The sequence below is a fragment of the Oncorhynchus tshawytscha genome, linkage group LG07 (assembly GCF_018296145.1).
Source record: "Oncorhynchus tshawytscha isolate Ot180627B linkage group LG07, Otsh_v2.0, whole genome shotgun sequence".
NCBI classification, from domain to species: domain Eukaryota; kingdom Metazoa; phylum Chordata; class Actinopteri; order Salmoniformes; family Salmonidae; genus Oncorhynchus; species Oncorhynchus tshawytscha.
This window is the reverse complement of record NC_056435.1, coordinates 4244663-4261637: the sequence shown is the minus strand read 5'-3', so window position 1 is coordinate 4261637 and position 16975 is coordinate 4244663. Positions and strand designations below refer to the sequence as shown.

Genomic DNA, 16975 nt, shown 5'->3' with positions numbered 1-16975 from the left:
CTGCTGTCGTCCGTGGTGACTGAGATAAAGGACTCACTGTGTTTTGTATTTTCATCTCGGGGTCAAATGGAAAATCAGGTTCCTTCATCAGACTGCACAGTACTTACTTCCTGTGTCAAAGGAAGTGACATGACATATGGTCAAAGGAAGTGACCTCACACAAACCCCCTCAAGAGAACCAGGACTGGAGGCCCACCCAGGGCCTTCTCCCCGGGATCATCCTGACTCAGAGGCTCTTTCAAGGGGTAGCTGTTTGGCTCGGTCTGGGGGGTAGGCTCCGTGGGTGTGGAGAGGTCTGGAGGAGAGAATGATGCTAAAGAGTGACAAAAGTCGACTACAAGATCAACCAAGGGAGATTGAGAGAGCTGTCTCCTGTAATATGTCTACTATGAACATCACATATATAACATATTCATGTCCAACCTACACATACACACATACACTAATCAAACACTTGGCGTTCTTGTATATCGCACCTCATAGGAACCCTACATAGATTTTGGTGGTCACTGTACTGTATGTATATAAATATCATTATAAATGCCATTTGATTAATTTATTGTATGTGTAAACTAAATGCGAAGGAACAGAGATATTCACTGCTGTATGTCTAATATGCCAACGCACCCTTATTCACTAGCAGTGCCATCTGACTAAATCACAGATATTTTGAGGGGTTTCACTTCTTGATGTAGAATGGGTAGAGTTCAGTCGCGGCGGCCATATTGGTAGGGCGGTTTGGGATGGTTGCCTGCATGCGTTTCTCTGTGCTCTAGTGAAATGTAGCCTCTGTATCATCCGTCTGGCTCACGTTTCCATATCGGTGGGTACTTTTCAAAAAAACACGAGGAATCTAGTTTTGTCTTCTCTACCCATTCTGCTTCTACGCTATGTGACCGTTCTCCAGTTCATGAGTGAATAGAACCTGTTTTAAGTCATGTGACTCGTGTACTGTGCGTTCCCAGTGTCTCCCCTCCTGCAGTGCTGTGTTTGGAATGCTAACGTGAGTGTGTGTATCTGTGTCATAATGCAAGTGACTGACTAACTACCCCACCGGGGGGAAGAAGGGAACCATATGAAGAAAAGAAAGAAAGTGTGTTGACAAATAACAGTATTATGTATCTGGGTAACCTTTATAAGAGAATGGTGTTGTGATTGTGATTTTAAATGGGGAAGAGTTTGGGAATGGAGGAAGGGAGGGAGAGGGTGGAGGATGGGGTATTTATTTGTTAGAATTATTGCAGAGGGAGGGAGGGGATATGGTTACAGTATGGAATTCTGTTAAAGAAGAGAAGTTCACACATTGAGGAGGTATGCATCTTGGAAATAGGAATAGTTGGAATATGAGAATTCTGGGAACATGGGAATTGTGTTTGTTTCTGACTGTGTGTCGTCACTGGTTGTGGGCCTAAGCCCACTGGAGAACCAGTCTATAGAATCAGAATTACTGGAAAGGACATTCCAACTCAGAAGAACATTACATCCTGTGTTCCACTGGACCATTTGGAATGACTGAAAAATCCTGTTTTTGCGGGCCAGTGTAGCCTACATGAATACATGTTTTTGGCAGACAGGTTGGAATGTCAATTATCATCAAATCCAGTCAAATTCGGGAACTGTGTCCTATCTAGGTATTCTCTTTCTATGGCCCTGCCTCTCACACTGCTAGTACACAGAGTAAGACGAAGTTGCCTCTTGACACTGATCTAAGGCAGGGGAAGAAGACTCATAATAATGGCTGGAACTGAGCAAGAGGAATAGCATTAAACACATGGAAACCATGTGTTTGATGTATTTAATACCATTCCATTGATTTTGCTCCATTACCACATGCCCGTCCTCCCCAATTAAGGTGCCACCAACCTCCTGTGATCTAAGGTCAGTTTTGCATTTCACACCCAAATGGTAAGGGTAAGCTGATCCTAGATCTGTGTCTATGAGCAACCTCTATACCGGGGTCCTTTTCCAGCCGCAGGCGGCCAGAGCAGGCCCTGACTGTAATCTGTCATGGTTCATATTAATTATTATCATTATATATTGAAACATTGTGATTGTTTTGAGAGAAAACCGAGAAAGAGATAGAAAATAGTTGTTGTTCTTTTTTTATTTGTAACTGGCTTTACAAACTTATGCTTTAATAAATTATCGGAAATTGTCCAGTCTTCTCTTCTATACACGCACGCACGCGCACACTGCTGACCTGATTGTTATATTTCCGCTTGGGTGACCACATAATGGTCCATATTTAAAATACACAAATGCGGGACAACGGAATGTTTTTGCGGGCCAGTGCAGCCTACATGAATATATGTTTCTGGCAGACAGTTCGAAATGTCAGTTATCATCAAATGAATAGGAATTCTGACTGAAATATGCAACAAATCTAACTTTGTTGGTAAATGAGTGGTGTTTTAATGTGTTGGTAAAATACGGGACATCAGACAAACGGCCAACATTCGGGACTGTCCAGCAATCTGGGACACGTGTTCACCCTAATTCCACCTGTCATTGGTTGGGCGCGCTCAGGGAGGAAGGAGGACAGACCTTTTTGCCTCAACAGCACTTCAAAAATTTCTTTTCTTCAAACGGGTTGCCTCAATTTCTCCCTGTTGTTACTGAAATAAGACAACTTTTTCAACTCAAGAGTAGCGCCATACACGACGGGATATTTTACTGTCAGAGTTTGGATTTTAAAGTTTCAATAAATGATGGATTTAAGGAGTTTGGTAGGCCTACCTGCTGTTCTGCTACTCCTCGGTGTAGGTGCTGTGTTCGCGCAAACTGCCGCACCTAGGATAGGTGAGTCAGTGACACTTCTTTTGTTGTTTTTGTTAACCATTGATTTATTGTCGCTTATAGATTATTTTGATGTATATGACAACATATTATAGTTGATTATGTTTGCTCTAGTTAGTCTATCACATTAATCACCGAAAATACAGCTGGTAGTGGAGTACCCTCAAACCAGAATTTCCCCGATTTCACGTTGTAGCATATTTCACAATGACTTTGCCTTTAGGTAAAAAACTTAATGACAATGCTTGTTTTCAGTTCCTTTTATAATGATGTAATTTAGACTTTCATCAACCTTAACATGTAGATTATTATATTCAGATTATGGCTCATTAATTTCAAGTGGCTTGGTACATATTGGTAACATATTTGGCCTATTCACTGTTAGGGAGTTGGCTCTCGCTTTCTGCTAAATGCTTGTGTAACTGAAACCTTTTAGCAGGAACGTTGGAGTGTTTTCAGTTCCTTCTCAGACACATTTCAGTAGCTATAATCGTGACTGGCTGTCCCTTTTAACTGTTAAGTGTTTGGGTGAAACCAGTCAAAGTGTCCAAAGAGACACCTGTTCCCTGTCTTGGAAGAATCCTTCAGCCTTTTAGCCCCATAGAAACCAGACTACCAGGCTTCCTCTTCTTATCTGGAGCCATAGAACTAACAGAATGTACACAAACAATTCTGTATGGTCATACAATCAGACAACAAAAGGAAATATCTACAGTAGGCTGGGTCTTAATGCAGGTGAGAAGACTTTATTACTGCCTCTAACTGCAGTTGTTTTGTGTGTTATGAACTACTGACCTAATGTTTTTTTCCCCTTGAATCAACCTGTTTTCTCTCCCTCCCTCTCTCAGTGTGTGAGACTAAGAATGGAACAAGCTGTGAGGAATGTCTAAAGATTGTGACGGTGAGTCTGGGATTAGTCTGGCACGTGAGTCAGGCACACTTTGGGTTTCCTGGTCCTGATTCCATCACTATACCTCCTGCTCATTGGTCTAACAGGGTCACATGTGTTCTGGTCCAGTTTACTTCGCTATACCTCTTGCTCATGGGAATAACAGGGTCACAAATGTTTTCTGTTGCACATGAATCAGCATATCAGCTCCACCCTCCAGACCTGTCAGACAGGTTGGGGGACACACTGAATACACACCTCTCTGCCCTCATTTCTCTCTTTGCATCCCTCCATCCTTGGCATTGTGAACTCTATCCCTGCCAATCCTGAAACCCCTACTCATTCATAGTCCACATATATTTGCGTTAAGTTTGACCTGTGTGTGTTTGTCACAGTGCCTGTGGTGTCAGAAGACTAAGATGTGTATCACGTACCCAGTCAAAACCATCCTCCCCCCGCACGCCCTCTGCCCCCTCAACGATGCACGCTGGGGACGCTGCTGGGGTAAGAAACACACTCACATACACACACTTCTGCTGGAGTAGAAACTAATGTTGATTGTGTGTGTGTCAGTGAACTTCCAGTCATTGATCATCGCCATGGCGGTGGTGGGTGGAGTCATTATCATCGCCTTCCTGGTCTGCCTCTTCTGCTGCTGCAAGTGTGAACACATCGGGTATAGTGCTTATAACACACACACTCACACGTCGTTGATTTGTGTCGTCTGTTTCCAAAACACATCTCGGTTTGGGATGATATATATATATATTTTTTTTAATCATTGACTTGCTTGAGTGTATTTATATCCAGTTTCAGCTAAATCTACTGGCACCCATGCACTTTTCTTAGATAAGTCGCTATTTCTTATTTGTTTATTCAGATCCCCATTAGCTTTTGCCAAAGCAGAAGCGTTTCTTCCTGAGGTCCACAAAACATGACAAGTAACGAAAAAGTGACAGACAAAAACAGTAACACAAATGTAAAATAGAAAGATATACAAACAATACAACTAAAACATGATGTATGTGTGAGTGTCCCCTTCTAAAATAAGTAACAAATAAAAACATCTGGTCTTCACACCTGATTAGATTTTCAACATTGCAGAACCAATTGTATTTTTGTAAACTTAAGTTGACCATTTTAATTTAGAAAATAAAGGCAAACGGCATGGACTAAATGATTGGCACTCCGGAGCTAATACTTGGTTGCACAGCCTTTGTCCAAGGTAACTGCAGACAAACACGTCTTGTAGCCATCAATGATGTAACCCACTGTTCAGCAGAAAACTGCTCTAAATCTTCTATGTTTGAGGGTTACCCCCCTCAACTGATGTTTTCAGATCTCTCCGTAGGTTTTGGATGTGATTCAAATCTGGACTCTTGGCTGGCCACTCCGGAACATTCCAGCATCTCTTCTTGAACCATTCCTGGGTGTTTTTTCATGTTTGGGGTTGTTGTCCTGCTGGAAGATACACAACATTCAGTGGAGACCCAGTTTTTGGACACTGGGTTGAACAAAACACTTGATAATCTGCTGATTTCATGATGCCTTGCACACGTTCAAGGCCACCGGGACCAGACGCAGCAAAGCAACCCCACAGCATGATCAAATCTCCCACATGTCAGACAAGAGTCCAGAACTGAATCACATCCAAAATCTATGGCGAGATTAGTAGTTGGAAGGAACCCCTCAAACATTTAAGTATTGGAACAATTTGCTGCTGAAAAGTGGGCCAAATGCCAGTAGAAAGTTACAGCAAACTCATTGATTGCTTCAAGAAGCGTTTGTCTGCAGTTATCTTGGCCACTAGCTCCAGGGAGCCAATTTAGGAGCTGCCATTTGTCTTTATTTTCTTAATAAAAATTCTTAACTTAAGTTTGCAAAAATTAAATTCTCTGCAATGTCGAAAATCCAATATCAATGTTTTTATTTCTATTTATTTGAAATGAAATAGGGAATAATTTAGTGCAAGGGTGCCTATATATTTGGCCTCAACTGTGTAGCTTGTGTTTGCTTTGCCGTGGTCAACTAAAGTGTGTAATTCTTCACACACATACACGCACTGACCTACCCCATGGAATGACCTCTAGGCACATGTAGAAGTACTTATCCGCCCTAATGTGTGTGTGTGTCAGGTCTACGAGGTTCGATGCCAAGATGGAGAGACGGACCAATAAGATGAAGGGAAAACAGGAAGAGAGGTAAGATGTCATCATGGCACACGAACATCTGCGTATTTGTCTATCTATGTGAAGAAATGTACAATTAAAGAAAGTGTTTTGTTATTCTAAGTGTCAGTATTTATGTGTGTGTTCAGCTGGCCTACAACAAATTCCTCAGGGAGATATGGTAAACATTACCCAGTCAGGCCCTGTGTGTGCTGTATTTGACCTTAGTGTGTCTCTGACAATGTGACTGCGATCAGAACAATGCCCCAGGTTTCTTTTGTTAGTTTCATATCAGTTACAGCCAGAGTGACACAAAAGCATTACTGGAACAAACCTTTACATACGTCACAGCTAAGCTAACCGCCCAAACCGGTTTGTGCTCTACTCGTGACTTTTTACCAACCTGGCTGGTCTGAAAGGTTGTGCAGTCCTCTTAAAATACGAAGTGTGTGTCTAACCAGCTGGTTGTCTTTGTGTTAACAGAAAGGCAGAGATGAAGATGAGGCATGAGGAAATCAGAACGAAATATGGTACGACTTGAGATACACGCACACAAACACACACGCCACTCCTGTCATGTTTCCCCATTCACGTCTGTGGAAAAGCACCATCACTACTCTGATGGAATTTAAAATGAAAGATGATCTCGAACTCCTGCTGGAATTTAAAATGAAAGATGATCTCTAACTCCTGCTATCTCGTTCTCTCGCTCTCTTTCTTCCAGGTCTCAGTGGGTCCAACCCGTACTCCAAATTCTCCTGAGCTGATATTTGGACACTGTACTATCAACTGCCTTCCTTCTCTTTACTTCTGACCTTTCAACACCCCCCACGGACTGTTAACCTTATTGTCTGTTCTATGCTCAGCCTACCCCCCCAAACCCATTAATCATAAAAGTCTTAGAGCCGTTTTTAAAGGATTTGTATAGTTTCAGACCATAGTTTTGAAAGTAGCGCTCACGTCAAAACGAGTCACCAAAAATTGTGCACAACATCACTTATTTCGTATGTTATGTCCTGCAAAAAATATATATATTTCCTGCAATTCGTATGATGTAACGAATTCCAATTTGTACAATATGTTACGATTTTGTAAGTTCTTAAAATCCCGTTCAATATCTTTAACCCTTTTGAGGGGAATACATGAAACTGGCCTTAGATCAAAGTCTTGGGACAGCCTGATATACAACATTATCTTCCCATGTCACACAGGTCATTAAACATTGTGTTGAATGTAATGAACAAAGTCTTCTACGAATACTGAGCTAGAACAAGTTCTGCGCTGCTTGGTGAGTGGTGCAGTGCAGAACATGTCTTGCAGGGCAGTGCACAGGTGTAGTAGCCTTAAATGTTACCTTATATACCTTCTGTGACTACTACTGTATTATAAACTCAATGATAATGGTACTTGAGGGTTACTACTTGGTTGTAGGAGATCTTGCCTATGCTCTACTTGAATGAGAAGATGCACTCCAGGAAAGTTGACCTTATCTATGTTGACCTTTTTCTATGTATATTTATCTGATGGTGAACTATCAGAAATGTGTCCAGTGCACGCACACCTGTACTCCATCAAACAATAAACTTGTATAGATGTATTGTTTTTCTAATTTTAACCAGAATTGTACTTAATGAAGCACTATGTAGAAATCCCTCCGGCATTTCCTGCTTGCTAAAATATTAATAGTTCACCTTATTTCAGTTTGCGACAAAACAAGCAAGAGAGTCATTGTACCATCTAAACAGCTGTGAAATATATTTTCCATACGGGAAGCATAGATCTGCTTCTTAAACTTGCTTTCAAAGAGTCACAGATCTATAACTCACATTTCTATGTGAATTTGGTCAGGTCGCCCAAAAAGTTACATATTGCAGCTTTAAATAGGAGGCTATTCAGAAGAGTTGAATGCTCAGAATTGCAGATAGAAATGTACCCTACCATATAGAATGTACACACCTTGTAAAATGACGAATGTCAGATCTAAGTAATATTTATCTACCGGTGACCGCTTTCTCATTACAGACACCAGCTACTTCAGTTAGAATATTGTCAGGACAAATTAATCAACGTTTTATTAATGTCTAGTTGTGTAATAAACTACCCTTTGTCTGTTGATTGAACAAATCTATTTTTACTCAAATAAAACTTTCCACTATGTAAGACTTGTCTCTTTGGATCTTATCAACTCCTAGCTCCTACAATAACCTCTACCTTATAGTGAGAAACCTACAACAACCATATCAGACCAGTGATCGTAACCTCAACAATAGTAGAGATGTGAATAAACAGGAATTCCTGCAGTTCTGACTCAAACCTTAATTCTTAATCTCAATATAGTATTTTTTTATCAAGGATACGTATACTCTTTATTCAAGCATTTTCTATGACCAGAGCCACAGAGAGAATCTTTTTCTGGAATGTAAACCCAGGCCTCGATCCCTACCCAGTCCAATCCTTCCCTTTCTCCCTTAAGAGAGAAATTACATGTTGAGTTGGAGCGCCCCCGACTGGTCATCAAAAGCCATACCCCCCACACACTCTCAGTTTGCTTCTGTAATGAATACACCCCATTTCTCTATCCATTGTGATGAAGATGGAAGATTTGGCTTGATATAATTTGTATTTTACAACATTATTCTGGTACTCCCTGTACATAGCCATGTTAAAAAATGGTCAGAGACTCCAGTTACCCAAGTCATAGAATGTTTTCTCTGATACCGCACGGCAAGCTGTACCGGAACGCCAAGTCTAGGACCAAAAGGCTCCTTAACAGCTTCTACCTCCAAGCCGCAAGACTGCTGAACAATTAATCAAATGGCGACCGGACTATTTACATTGACACTCCCTCCCTCCATTTGTTTTTACCCTGCTGCTACTCGCTGTTTATTATCTATGCATAGTCACTTCACCCCTACCAACATGTACAAATTACATCGACTAACCTGTACCCCCGCACGTTGACTCGGTACCGCCCTGTATATAGCCCAGTTATTGTTCTTTTTTGTGTTACTTTTTATTTGTTTACTTTAGTTTGTGAGGTAAATCTTTTCTTAACTCTTCTTGAACTGCACTGTTGGTTAAGGACTTGTAAGTATGGTAGTCTACACCTGTTGTTTACGAAGCATGTGACAAATACAATTTGATCTGAGTGTAATGTGTGTATTTATTTGAGATTAACCAAGGGCCACACTCAGCCCTACCTTTGGCGGGTTCTTAATGTCGCGTGGCCGAGTATTTGGCTGAATTACGCATCCCCGTCCCCGAGAGAATATGTCACGTGTTTTCACGAAAGCCAATCAGTGTCTGCGGAACGAGAGACCAAAGCGCGTTCCCGTTTTTGCGGAGGAGAAGAGCATATAGCTTAAAGAGGTGCAAACGAAAACACAGCCAAAATTGCATTTTAACCAGCAAATCCTTTAAAGAAAACCCATTAAAATGTCGGAGGAGAAACCAAAGGTAAGGCTAGCCGTCTATCAGCATGTGGTGGGTATGTAAAGGTGATTAGAACAGTCTAATGTCAAATAGCGCCTGAAATATGCAATAAAAAATGGCCCGGTTTGCACGTTTGTCCGAATCGGCGCACTGTTTGTTTCGTAGTTAAATGAATGGAGTGCTGCCTCCGGATACGATATTTAAGTTTATCAGATATAAAAACTATTAGAGATGTTAGACGAATTATTTCGACCAGATAATAGAATTGTTGTAACAACTAACACTTACATTTCGAAGTTGAATACACCGATACCGTTTGCGGGTTTTTCTTTGTGGAAGCCATACCACGCTAGCAGCTAGCTAGCTAAACGCCGCAAGGCAAGCGGCACAAAATGTGACACCATTTGGAAGCCGTATTCGAGTGATTTAGATGCATTCGTCGGCATCCACTTATTGAAATGGCTAAATAACCTAGTTATTGCACTGTTTATCTTTTAGGCCAGTAAACACGCATGGCGTTGGCCAGGCGCCGGTAAGACCAGGTAAAGCTAGCTAGATCATAAGTGGTCTGTACGAAATGGTTCCTAACCACTGATTGATAGTGTTTGGATATAATTTGTTTTCGATTTGAGGCACGCCTGGGTCTAGTAGCTGGCTGCCTCAGTCACAGCCTACAGGTTCCGCGCATTCCCCAGACCCAGTACCACCCACAAGCAACCCTAATTCACTGGGCAAGAACACTACCTACCCCATGTCCAGATCTTACTTATGAGGAGGCCTAACAGTGGTTGCACAACTCATCAATTGTTTGGCTCTCCAAGACCGAAGCATTGAAGACTGAAAAACGACATTGTTAATCTTTTAATTGCTGTTTGGTTGTGTTTCAGGAGGGCGTGAAGACTGAGAACGACCACATTAACTTAAAGGTAGCCGGTCAGGACGGCTCTGTGGTTCAGTTCAAAATCAAGAGGCACACTCCGCTCAGCAAACTGATGAAGGCCTACTGCGAACGTCAGGTCAGCACAGTAGCCAATCAGACACCTTGCCCTCCTACCTGCTGCCTCAATGGCGAAGACTGGAGCAGGGGCACACTGAACATTCCTCATAGAAATATTGTCATTCGAGCTGACCTGATTCCTAATACTATAGGAATATCTGTCCCATGTATTTCTAATGTGTCCTCCCTCTCCTGCAGGGGCTCTCGATAAGGCAGATCAGGTTCAGGTTTGACGGACAGCCAATCAATGAGACGGACACACCTTCACAGGTACACTGCACAGACGACTGGCAGCTCTCTCTAAACACCCTCTACTCACTCTATTCTCTTATCTCATTCTTAATCACTCTAAAGCACAGCTTCTCTGACGCCATTATCTTGTCTCAACTAAAGCACACCTGCTCTCAATTAACTTGATTACTTTCTTAGAACTTCCCACTCACAGAATCTCCCCCCTCATGGAATCACTCTTTACTAGATCCCTCTCTCCTTCCATCTCACATGTTAATTCTCTCTCTTTAGCTGGAGATGGAGGATGAAGACACCATAGATGTTTTCCAACAGCAGACAGGCGGCCTCTGCTAATCCCCTCCCGTTATTACAGTGATTGACATATCCAAACCACGCCCACTGCTCCTCTTCAGCTTCTGTGTTCCATTGTTTTTTTTTAAAATGTCTGTCTCGGTTTTGTCCTGGGGGGAGTGGGATGAACTTGCCCCCTAAACACTGATTTAAGGTCAGTTATTAGTTTACCCCATATTGGATGAGGTTAAGTTTAGGACACAATGAGCTGATCCTAGATCTGTGGTAAGGGGCAACTTCTACTTTGAGGCTTCCCCATCGTCTGTTTCCTTGTTCTTATTTTAAAAGATGTCTGGCGCAGTTTTGGGTTGGGGTGCTCCCCTCAAATGTCTGTCTTAGTCAACATTGATCTCTTCAACAGTCTTGGACAGCTTCTGGGTCTTTCCAATGCTAAGAATCATGGGTTTTGATCTAGAAACAACCCCCTACACCTAAGCCACTTGTGTAGTGTTTTGTATTTATCCAACACCTCAAATCTACAAAAGGGTTAGGGGTGGCTTCTGGACCCTCCCAATGGTTTGACATGGGGGGCGCCCAAGTTTTTTTCGTGGGTGAAAACCAAGGGTACATCTCATCAAGTCTTGTGTTGCCTCCTTCATTTGGCACCGATGTGAACATTCAGGCTAAGGTGGATGCTGACCATGGAATAAGCTTTCACCTAGCTTTCACCTGTCCAGTTCTTTAGTGTCAGTTTTACAAGAATGAAGGAGAGGAGACACATTGTCACAAGGAAGCTACTTGTACTGTTGAGATGCACCCCTAGTTTTTTAGAGGGCAGTCAAAAGGGAATATTCCCTGATTCCATATGGGATTTTTTTTTTTTTTTCAGTGGTCAGTTCTTATAGCAACCCTGTCAGTGACTCTGCTTTTGGTTTTTGGGTGGGGGTTTAAGGTGGGAAGGAGAAGTCATCCTTAAACACTGATACAGGGTCAGATAATTTGCATCCCCGTAATGGTTCATGTTTTGGGGGTTCCGGTTTTCTGATCCTAGATCTGTGGTTAGGGGCTACGTCTACTAGGAGCATAAGGGGAGGGGCAGATAAGTTCTTTACCCACATGTTTTGTCATATGGTATTAGTTTGGTTCCTCTACTGATTTGTACATTGTTTGGCGTCTTTTACTACTGTAAACAATAAATATAGTTTGGTACTCAGGCTCCCTGTCCCGCTCCTCCTTTAAATGTGTGTCAGATAGAAAACGGGCTTATTCAGTAGACTAATTACACATGCGAATCATGAATTGTATCTTCAATGTATTGTCTATAGTCGTATGTTCTACCTATTGTGTATGTTAGACCCTATCCAGCAGTATTTCACAGTATGGTCACAAATGTTTTCTTAGCTGCATAAAGAGACCGGCAGGGGGTGCTACTGTTTATTGTAAATCTCCTCCGAAATCCACTACACTCCCTTGAATAAGCTGCTGTGTTCTCGAAGGACTAGATGAACACATTTAAAAACTATATACATTCAAATTCATTTTTAACACTTGTATTTTGGGATTCCTCTGTAAACGTCATCCTTGCGGAGGAGAATAATTTAAATATAATTGCATTTGTTTCTTCTCTGACCTTTTTCAAAAGGAGGAGAGGACCGAGGAGTGAGCAAAACCAATTAAATCTCCCTGTTTTTATTACACCTGTGCCTGCGGTCAGCCATCTGTCAGGATGTTAGATCACTCTGTGATTGGCTGATGCAGTCAGATTAAGCACAGTCGATTGATAGCTTGATGGGATAGAGATACAAGAAGGGAGAAAGTTATATCATGACCCTGTAGCCTTTAATATAAATGGCTAGGAGAAACACACTAGACTAGTCTCTATAGGACACCGTCCTCCTGCCCAGTGATCCACCAAAGCACACAAACCTGCTCTTGAAGAAAAGGCCAAACAGAGCAGTAAAAGGTGTAGAACAGAAAGAGTGCACACCCCTTCTTTCTCTCCCTGATCTGTATCAGAATAGCTATTTGAAGCCTGGGCATGGCTGAAATACACACGTACATGCACATTAGTCCACCCTCCCGGGTCTGCACCTGGGAGTTGTACCTAATTCCCCTCTACAATTTTTATTACATTTTCTCAATGTAATATTAGCAAATCTGTTATGAAAGCATGTCTTCTGTAAATAAACTCACCAAAAGAACACAATGCACAGTCATCCACTCAGCTACTACAAAAATAAAAGTCCTAATAACCGGGACCTTGGCTAATATGGTAATAGCTTAGCTGGTATCAAGCACTCTATTGGTGGAGCAGAGATCACCGGTGGTATGCATGTTTTCAAATGTATTTATTTTCCTTTTAAAAATGACTACTTCAACTCTTTATGGTGTTTATCTAATGCAACGGTTTTTGTAGTACAGCTCCTTATTTCTGTATCTAAACCCATACAACTCCACCTTGGGTATTCATCTTGCTCTCTCTCTTTCTCACACACTCTCAGATGAGTATGTGAGCGATACAGCTGGCTTCCGTTCTACTCTGTGAAATGATTGACAGACTGGTTAGTGATTTGCATGGGCCTGGTATATAAGAGAAGGGGCTGGACCAGACATAACTAACTCATTAGAAGCCTGCCTGTCTGCCTTGGCTGAAGTCAGATGTAGAGTAGTTTAGATCCAAGCTTTACTTTGTCATCTGGACTCTCTGAAGATGTTTCCTACAGACACTCTCTAAGGTCCATCTCTAGACACACCTTACATACAAGCATACACACACACTACACATACTCACACACACACGTGTTGGAGATGAGCGTCAATTGGCGTTCGGATCAGTCACAGTGCTTGCGATTGGCTGGAGCAAGCTGTTATGTCATCTCTGATGCTGCTGTTGCCTCTGCTGCTGTTCCTCAGGTTAAGGGTCATCAACTCAGCTGCAGAGACATGGAGACCATGCAGAGGTACATTCTATTCTATTAAATGCGCTATGAAAATATCTGCGTGGGTGTTGTAACCTATCCAGGGACACATTTGATTGTGACACATAACACTGTACTTCCAGTCAGATAGCGGCTCTCTCAGGTTATACTGTAGAGTGGCATTAAACACACCACTATCTCTTTCTTTCTCTTGTTTGCATGCAGTAGGGATGCTAGTTCAAAGAGTAACTCCTTTCATTTTCCCTGACACCCAAAAGTACTGAATGCTTAGCAGTACAGGAAAATGGTCCAATTCACACACTTATCAAGAGAACACGTGGTCATCCCTACTGCCTCTGATCTGACAGACTCACTAAACACAAATGCATCTTTTGTAAATTATGTCTGTGTTGGAGTGTGCCCCTGTTTTTCTGTACATTTTAAAAACAAGAAAATGGTGGTGTCTGCTTCCCTTAATATAAGAAATGTGATACTTAGGTATATTTTAGCAGTTACATTTAGAACCAAATACTTTTACTCAAGTATTATTTTACTGGGTGACTTACTTTTACTTGAGTCACTTTCTATGAATGTATCTATACTTTCACTGAAGTACGACAACTGAGTAATTTTTCCACCACTGTGAGTTTGTGTGTTTGTATATGTGTGTGTAAGACAAATAGCGTGTGTGTGAGAGTGTTTGGCGTGTTTAACTTGATTTTCCAAAACTTTGAGATGCAAATCACTCATGCACAGATAATTCTTCTACACGTATGTACAGATCATGCCAATAGCCTACCAGACATTTCCCAGCCATCCAGTAAACTCTGACTAACCTTACCTGATATCATGAATACTCAAGAAACTACAACACACGATCTTGCTGCTCTCACCACCTAAAGCAGTTTCCCACTATTTAGGAAATGCTAACTATCTCTCTCTCACTCCCCCTCCCTTTCTTCCTCACTTTCTCACTCTTTCTCTCTTTTTCTCTTGCTTTCTCTATCTGTTTCTTTCTCTCTCTCCGTAGACCTGCTCCCCCTAGACCTTCTGTCCCGTGTTCTCCCCAGGGCAGGGGTGAGGGGGTTAACGAGGGGGGGTGCATCTGATCCAGTCTGGGGGTGTGAGGGATGTCCGTCTGTCCCGTTCTCACCCTTCCCTGGACTTCCCGTTCACCCAGCACCTCGTCAACTGTCACCTCTTCCCCAGAGAGTTCTCCATCATCACCACCCTGAAGGTCAGCCTCGTCGCCCCTAAGGTAAGGGCCAGGGGTTCGAAACACCTGCGGCAGCATTACAGCAGGATGTGACATCATCGATGACATGGGGAAGGTTCAGTGATTTTTTTTATATTGCCTCTTCCCACTGTGTGATGGTTACCACATTTAATTTACTCCATTCCAGGCATTATTGTGAGCCGTCCTCCCCTTAGCAGCCTCCTGTGATGAGTTGCAATACTAGTAACTGGGGCGGCAGGGTAGCCTGGTGGTTAGAGCGTTGGACTAGTAACCGAAAGGTTGCAAGTTCATATCCCCGAGCTGTATACAAATCTGTCGTTCTGCAACCCACTGTTCTGCAACCCACTGTTCCTAGGCCATCATTGAAAATAAGAATTTGTTCTTAACTGACTTGCCTAGTTAAATAAAGGTAAAAAATAACTCAGTCGCAATTATCTCTTCCCCTCCCTTCTTCTAGGTAATACCAACCACACCATAGACAGTGTGGTCTACAAGTGGTACGCAGCTATTTGAACCACACAAGTACAGTATATAACTTTAACATTAGTCACATTTGTTGCCTATCATTTTGTGAAAATTATTTATTGAGGTAATAGAAATGTGTAAAAAAAATACTGTAAGAATATTGTTTCAGAATGATTTTATGAAATCTATATTTTATAGGGTCCCATACTAGGGGAGCAGTGAATGGAAACTGTAGAGTTCCACAGCTTTTGCCCAATCTGCATTTTCTGTAAAAGCTGTTCACCACTTGAACCAACTTCCAGAAACCTTAAAGAGATACTTCAGGATTTTGGCCATTTTTACATTTAGTTAATCTTTATTTAACTAGACCTTTATCTACTACCAGAGTCAGATGAACTCGTGGAGACCATTTTTATGTCTCTGCGTGCAGTTTGAAGGAAGTTGCTAGTGTTTGCACAATTGCTAACTAGAGTTAGCGCAATGCCTGGTAGTCTATGGTAACTGCTAGCAAACTAATTCTAACTTCCACCTACTGGATGCAGAGTGAAAGAGAGTGATCTGGCTCAAGGTATTTTACTGGTTTGTGACTCACCGACACCATCCCAGGTTAGAGGGGAATAAAACTGCCCAAGAGTTAACACACAGGAACTTTAAACACACTGAGGAAGATGAACATTGGGATGAAAAGTGGGAAGGGTAGTGGAATGGTAATAGTTCTGTTGAAGGAAATGAAAGGCAATGAATATGCTGTACATATGATAACACAAGAGCATAATAACAGTAATAAAGGTGTGTATAAATGGCATATAACCCCTGAACATGTTTATAGGTTACAAGCTATAAATAATGCAACAACAACTAACTATTAAGAACAATACCAACACCATCCCACAAGTCCAGAGATATGAGTGAGTCCAGTTGTTGATCGACAGAGACAGATGTTGCTCACTGCCGCTGCTTTAGGGAGACTGCAAGTATTGTGTGACCTGCAGTGTCAAGAGGATGGGTAGATGTCCTGCCCCCTAGTAACCTCCCTAGCAACCTATCAAGGCACAGGTCAGAGTTTTAGAGGCAGGTTTATGGTTCCCCCTAGACTCTCAGGCTCTGGTTGTGGTGGATGAGGAGGGGAGTTTGCTCAGGGTTGTGAGGTGCTAACAGTCACCGACAGGGAATTCTTAACACAGAGACAAAAATGCTATCCACAAGTTCATCTGACCCTGGGGAAGTAGACAAATGGCTTCATTGCCAAAATCCCAAAGTATACCTTTAAAATGTGTGGCTTGTGTCAGTGCTTTTACACAAAAACTGAACAGGTGGTTAAAAGACCAGCAGGTTTGTAGCCACGTACGAACCTTCTTTAAGATTGCCAGCAGAAAATGCATCACATTTCAGTTCAGATTTATCAGTTGTGTGTGTTTGAGACATCCACTGGATGACAGACAAGCCATGTTATAAAAACTACAAGAGGCTTGATGCTCTTGCAAAATCGAAGAGAAGACTTGGTGGACATGTAGTTTATTCAGCCGAGGTGCCACCCTGTGATTTCAAAAC

The 16975-nt window shown here is 42.0% G+C and overlaps 3 protein-coding genes across 3 annotated transcripts in view; all 3 read left to right on the top strand.

The window, feature by feature from the left end:
• Positions 1-2155, top strand: part of LOC112239616 (unconventional myosin-X) — a 116456-nt gene extending 114301 nt beyond the window's left edge. Inside the window, 1 exon segment of the mRNA XM_042324991.1 lies at positions 1-2155. This exon segment is cut by the window's left edge and continues 871 nt beyond it. The gene's annotated coding sequence lies outside the window, so the exon portion shown is untranslated.
• A 358-nt stretch (positions 2156-2513) lies between these two features.
• Positions 2514-8013, top strand: LOC112253718 (pituitary tumor-transforming gene 1 protein-interacting protein). Its single transcript, XM_024425681.2, has 7 exons — positions 2514-2799; positions 3645-3697; positions 4081-4189; positions 4259-4361; positions 5821-5886; positions 6337-6383; positions 6578-8013. Exons 1-7 carry the CDS (start codon positions 2706-2708, stop codon positions 6613-6615), a joined length of 510 nt encoding a protein of 169 aa, XP_024281449.2. The 5' UTR covers positions 2514-2705; the 3' UTR covers positions 6616-8013.
• Positions 8014-9153: 1140 nt separating this feature from the next.
• Positions 9154-12018, top strand: LOC112253717 (small ubiquitin-related modifier 3). The gene is made up of 4 exons (XM_024425680.2): positions 9154-9309; positions 10173-10301; positions 10481-10552; positions 10805-12018. The coding sequence occupies exons 1-4, from the start codon at positions 9289-9291 to the stop codon at positions 10865-10867; spliced, it is 285 nt and encodes a 94-aa protein (XP_024281448.1). The 5' UTR covers positions 9154-9288; the 3' UTR covers positions 10868-12018.
• Positions 12019-16975: the final 4957 nt, after the last annotated feature.

Excerpts from the sequence above, each read along its gene's own strand:
- LOC112253718 (XM_024425681.2), top strand. The coding sequence starts at position 2,706 with ATGATGGATTTAAGGAGTTTGGTAGGCCTACCTGCTGTTCTGCTACTC. Across the intron at positions 2,800-3,644 it reads AACTGCCGCACCTAGGATAG|TGTGTGAGACTAAGAATGGA; the intron begins GTGAGTCAGTGA and ends TCCCTCTCTCAG. Across the intron at positions 3,698-4,080 it reads AATGTCTAAAGATTGTGACG|TGCCTGTGGTGTCAGAAGAC; the intron begins GTGAGTCTGGGA and ends TGTTTGTCACAG.
- LOC112253717 (XM_024425680.2), top strand. The coding sequence starts at position 9,289 with ATGTCGGAGGAGAAACCAAAG. Across the intron at positions 10,302-10,480 it reads AGGCCTACTGCGAACGTCAG|GGGCTCTCGATAAGGCAGAT; the intron begins GTCAGCACAGTA and ends CCTCTCCTGCAG. Across the intron at positions 10,553-10,804 it reads AGACGGACACACCTTCACAG|CTGGAGATGGAGGATGAAGA; the intron begins GTACACTGCACA and ends CTCTCTCTTTAG.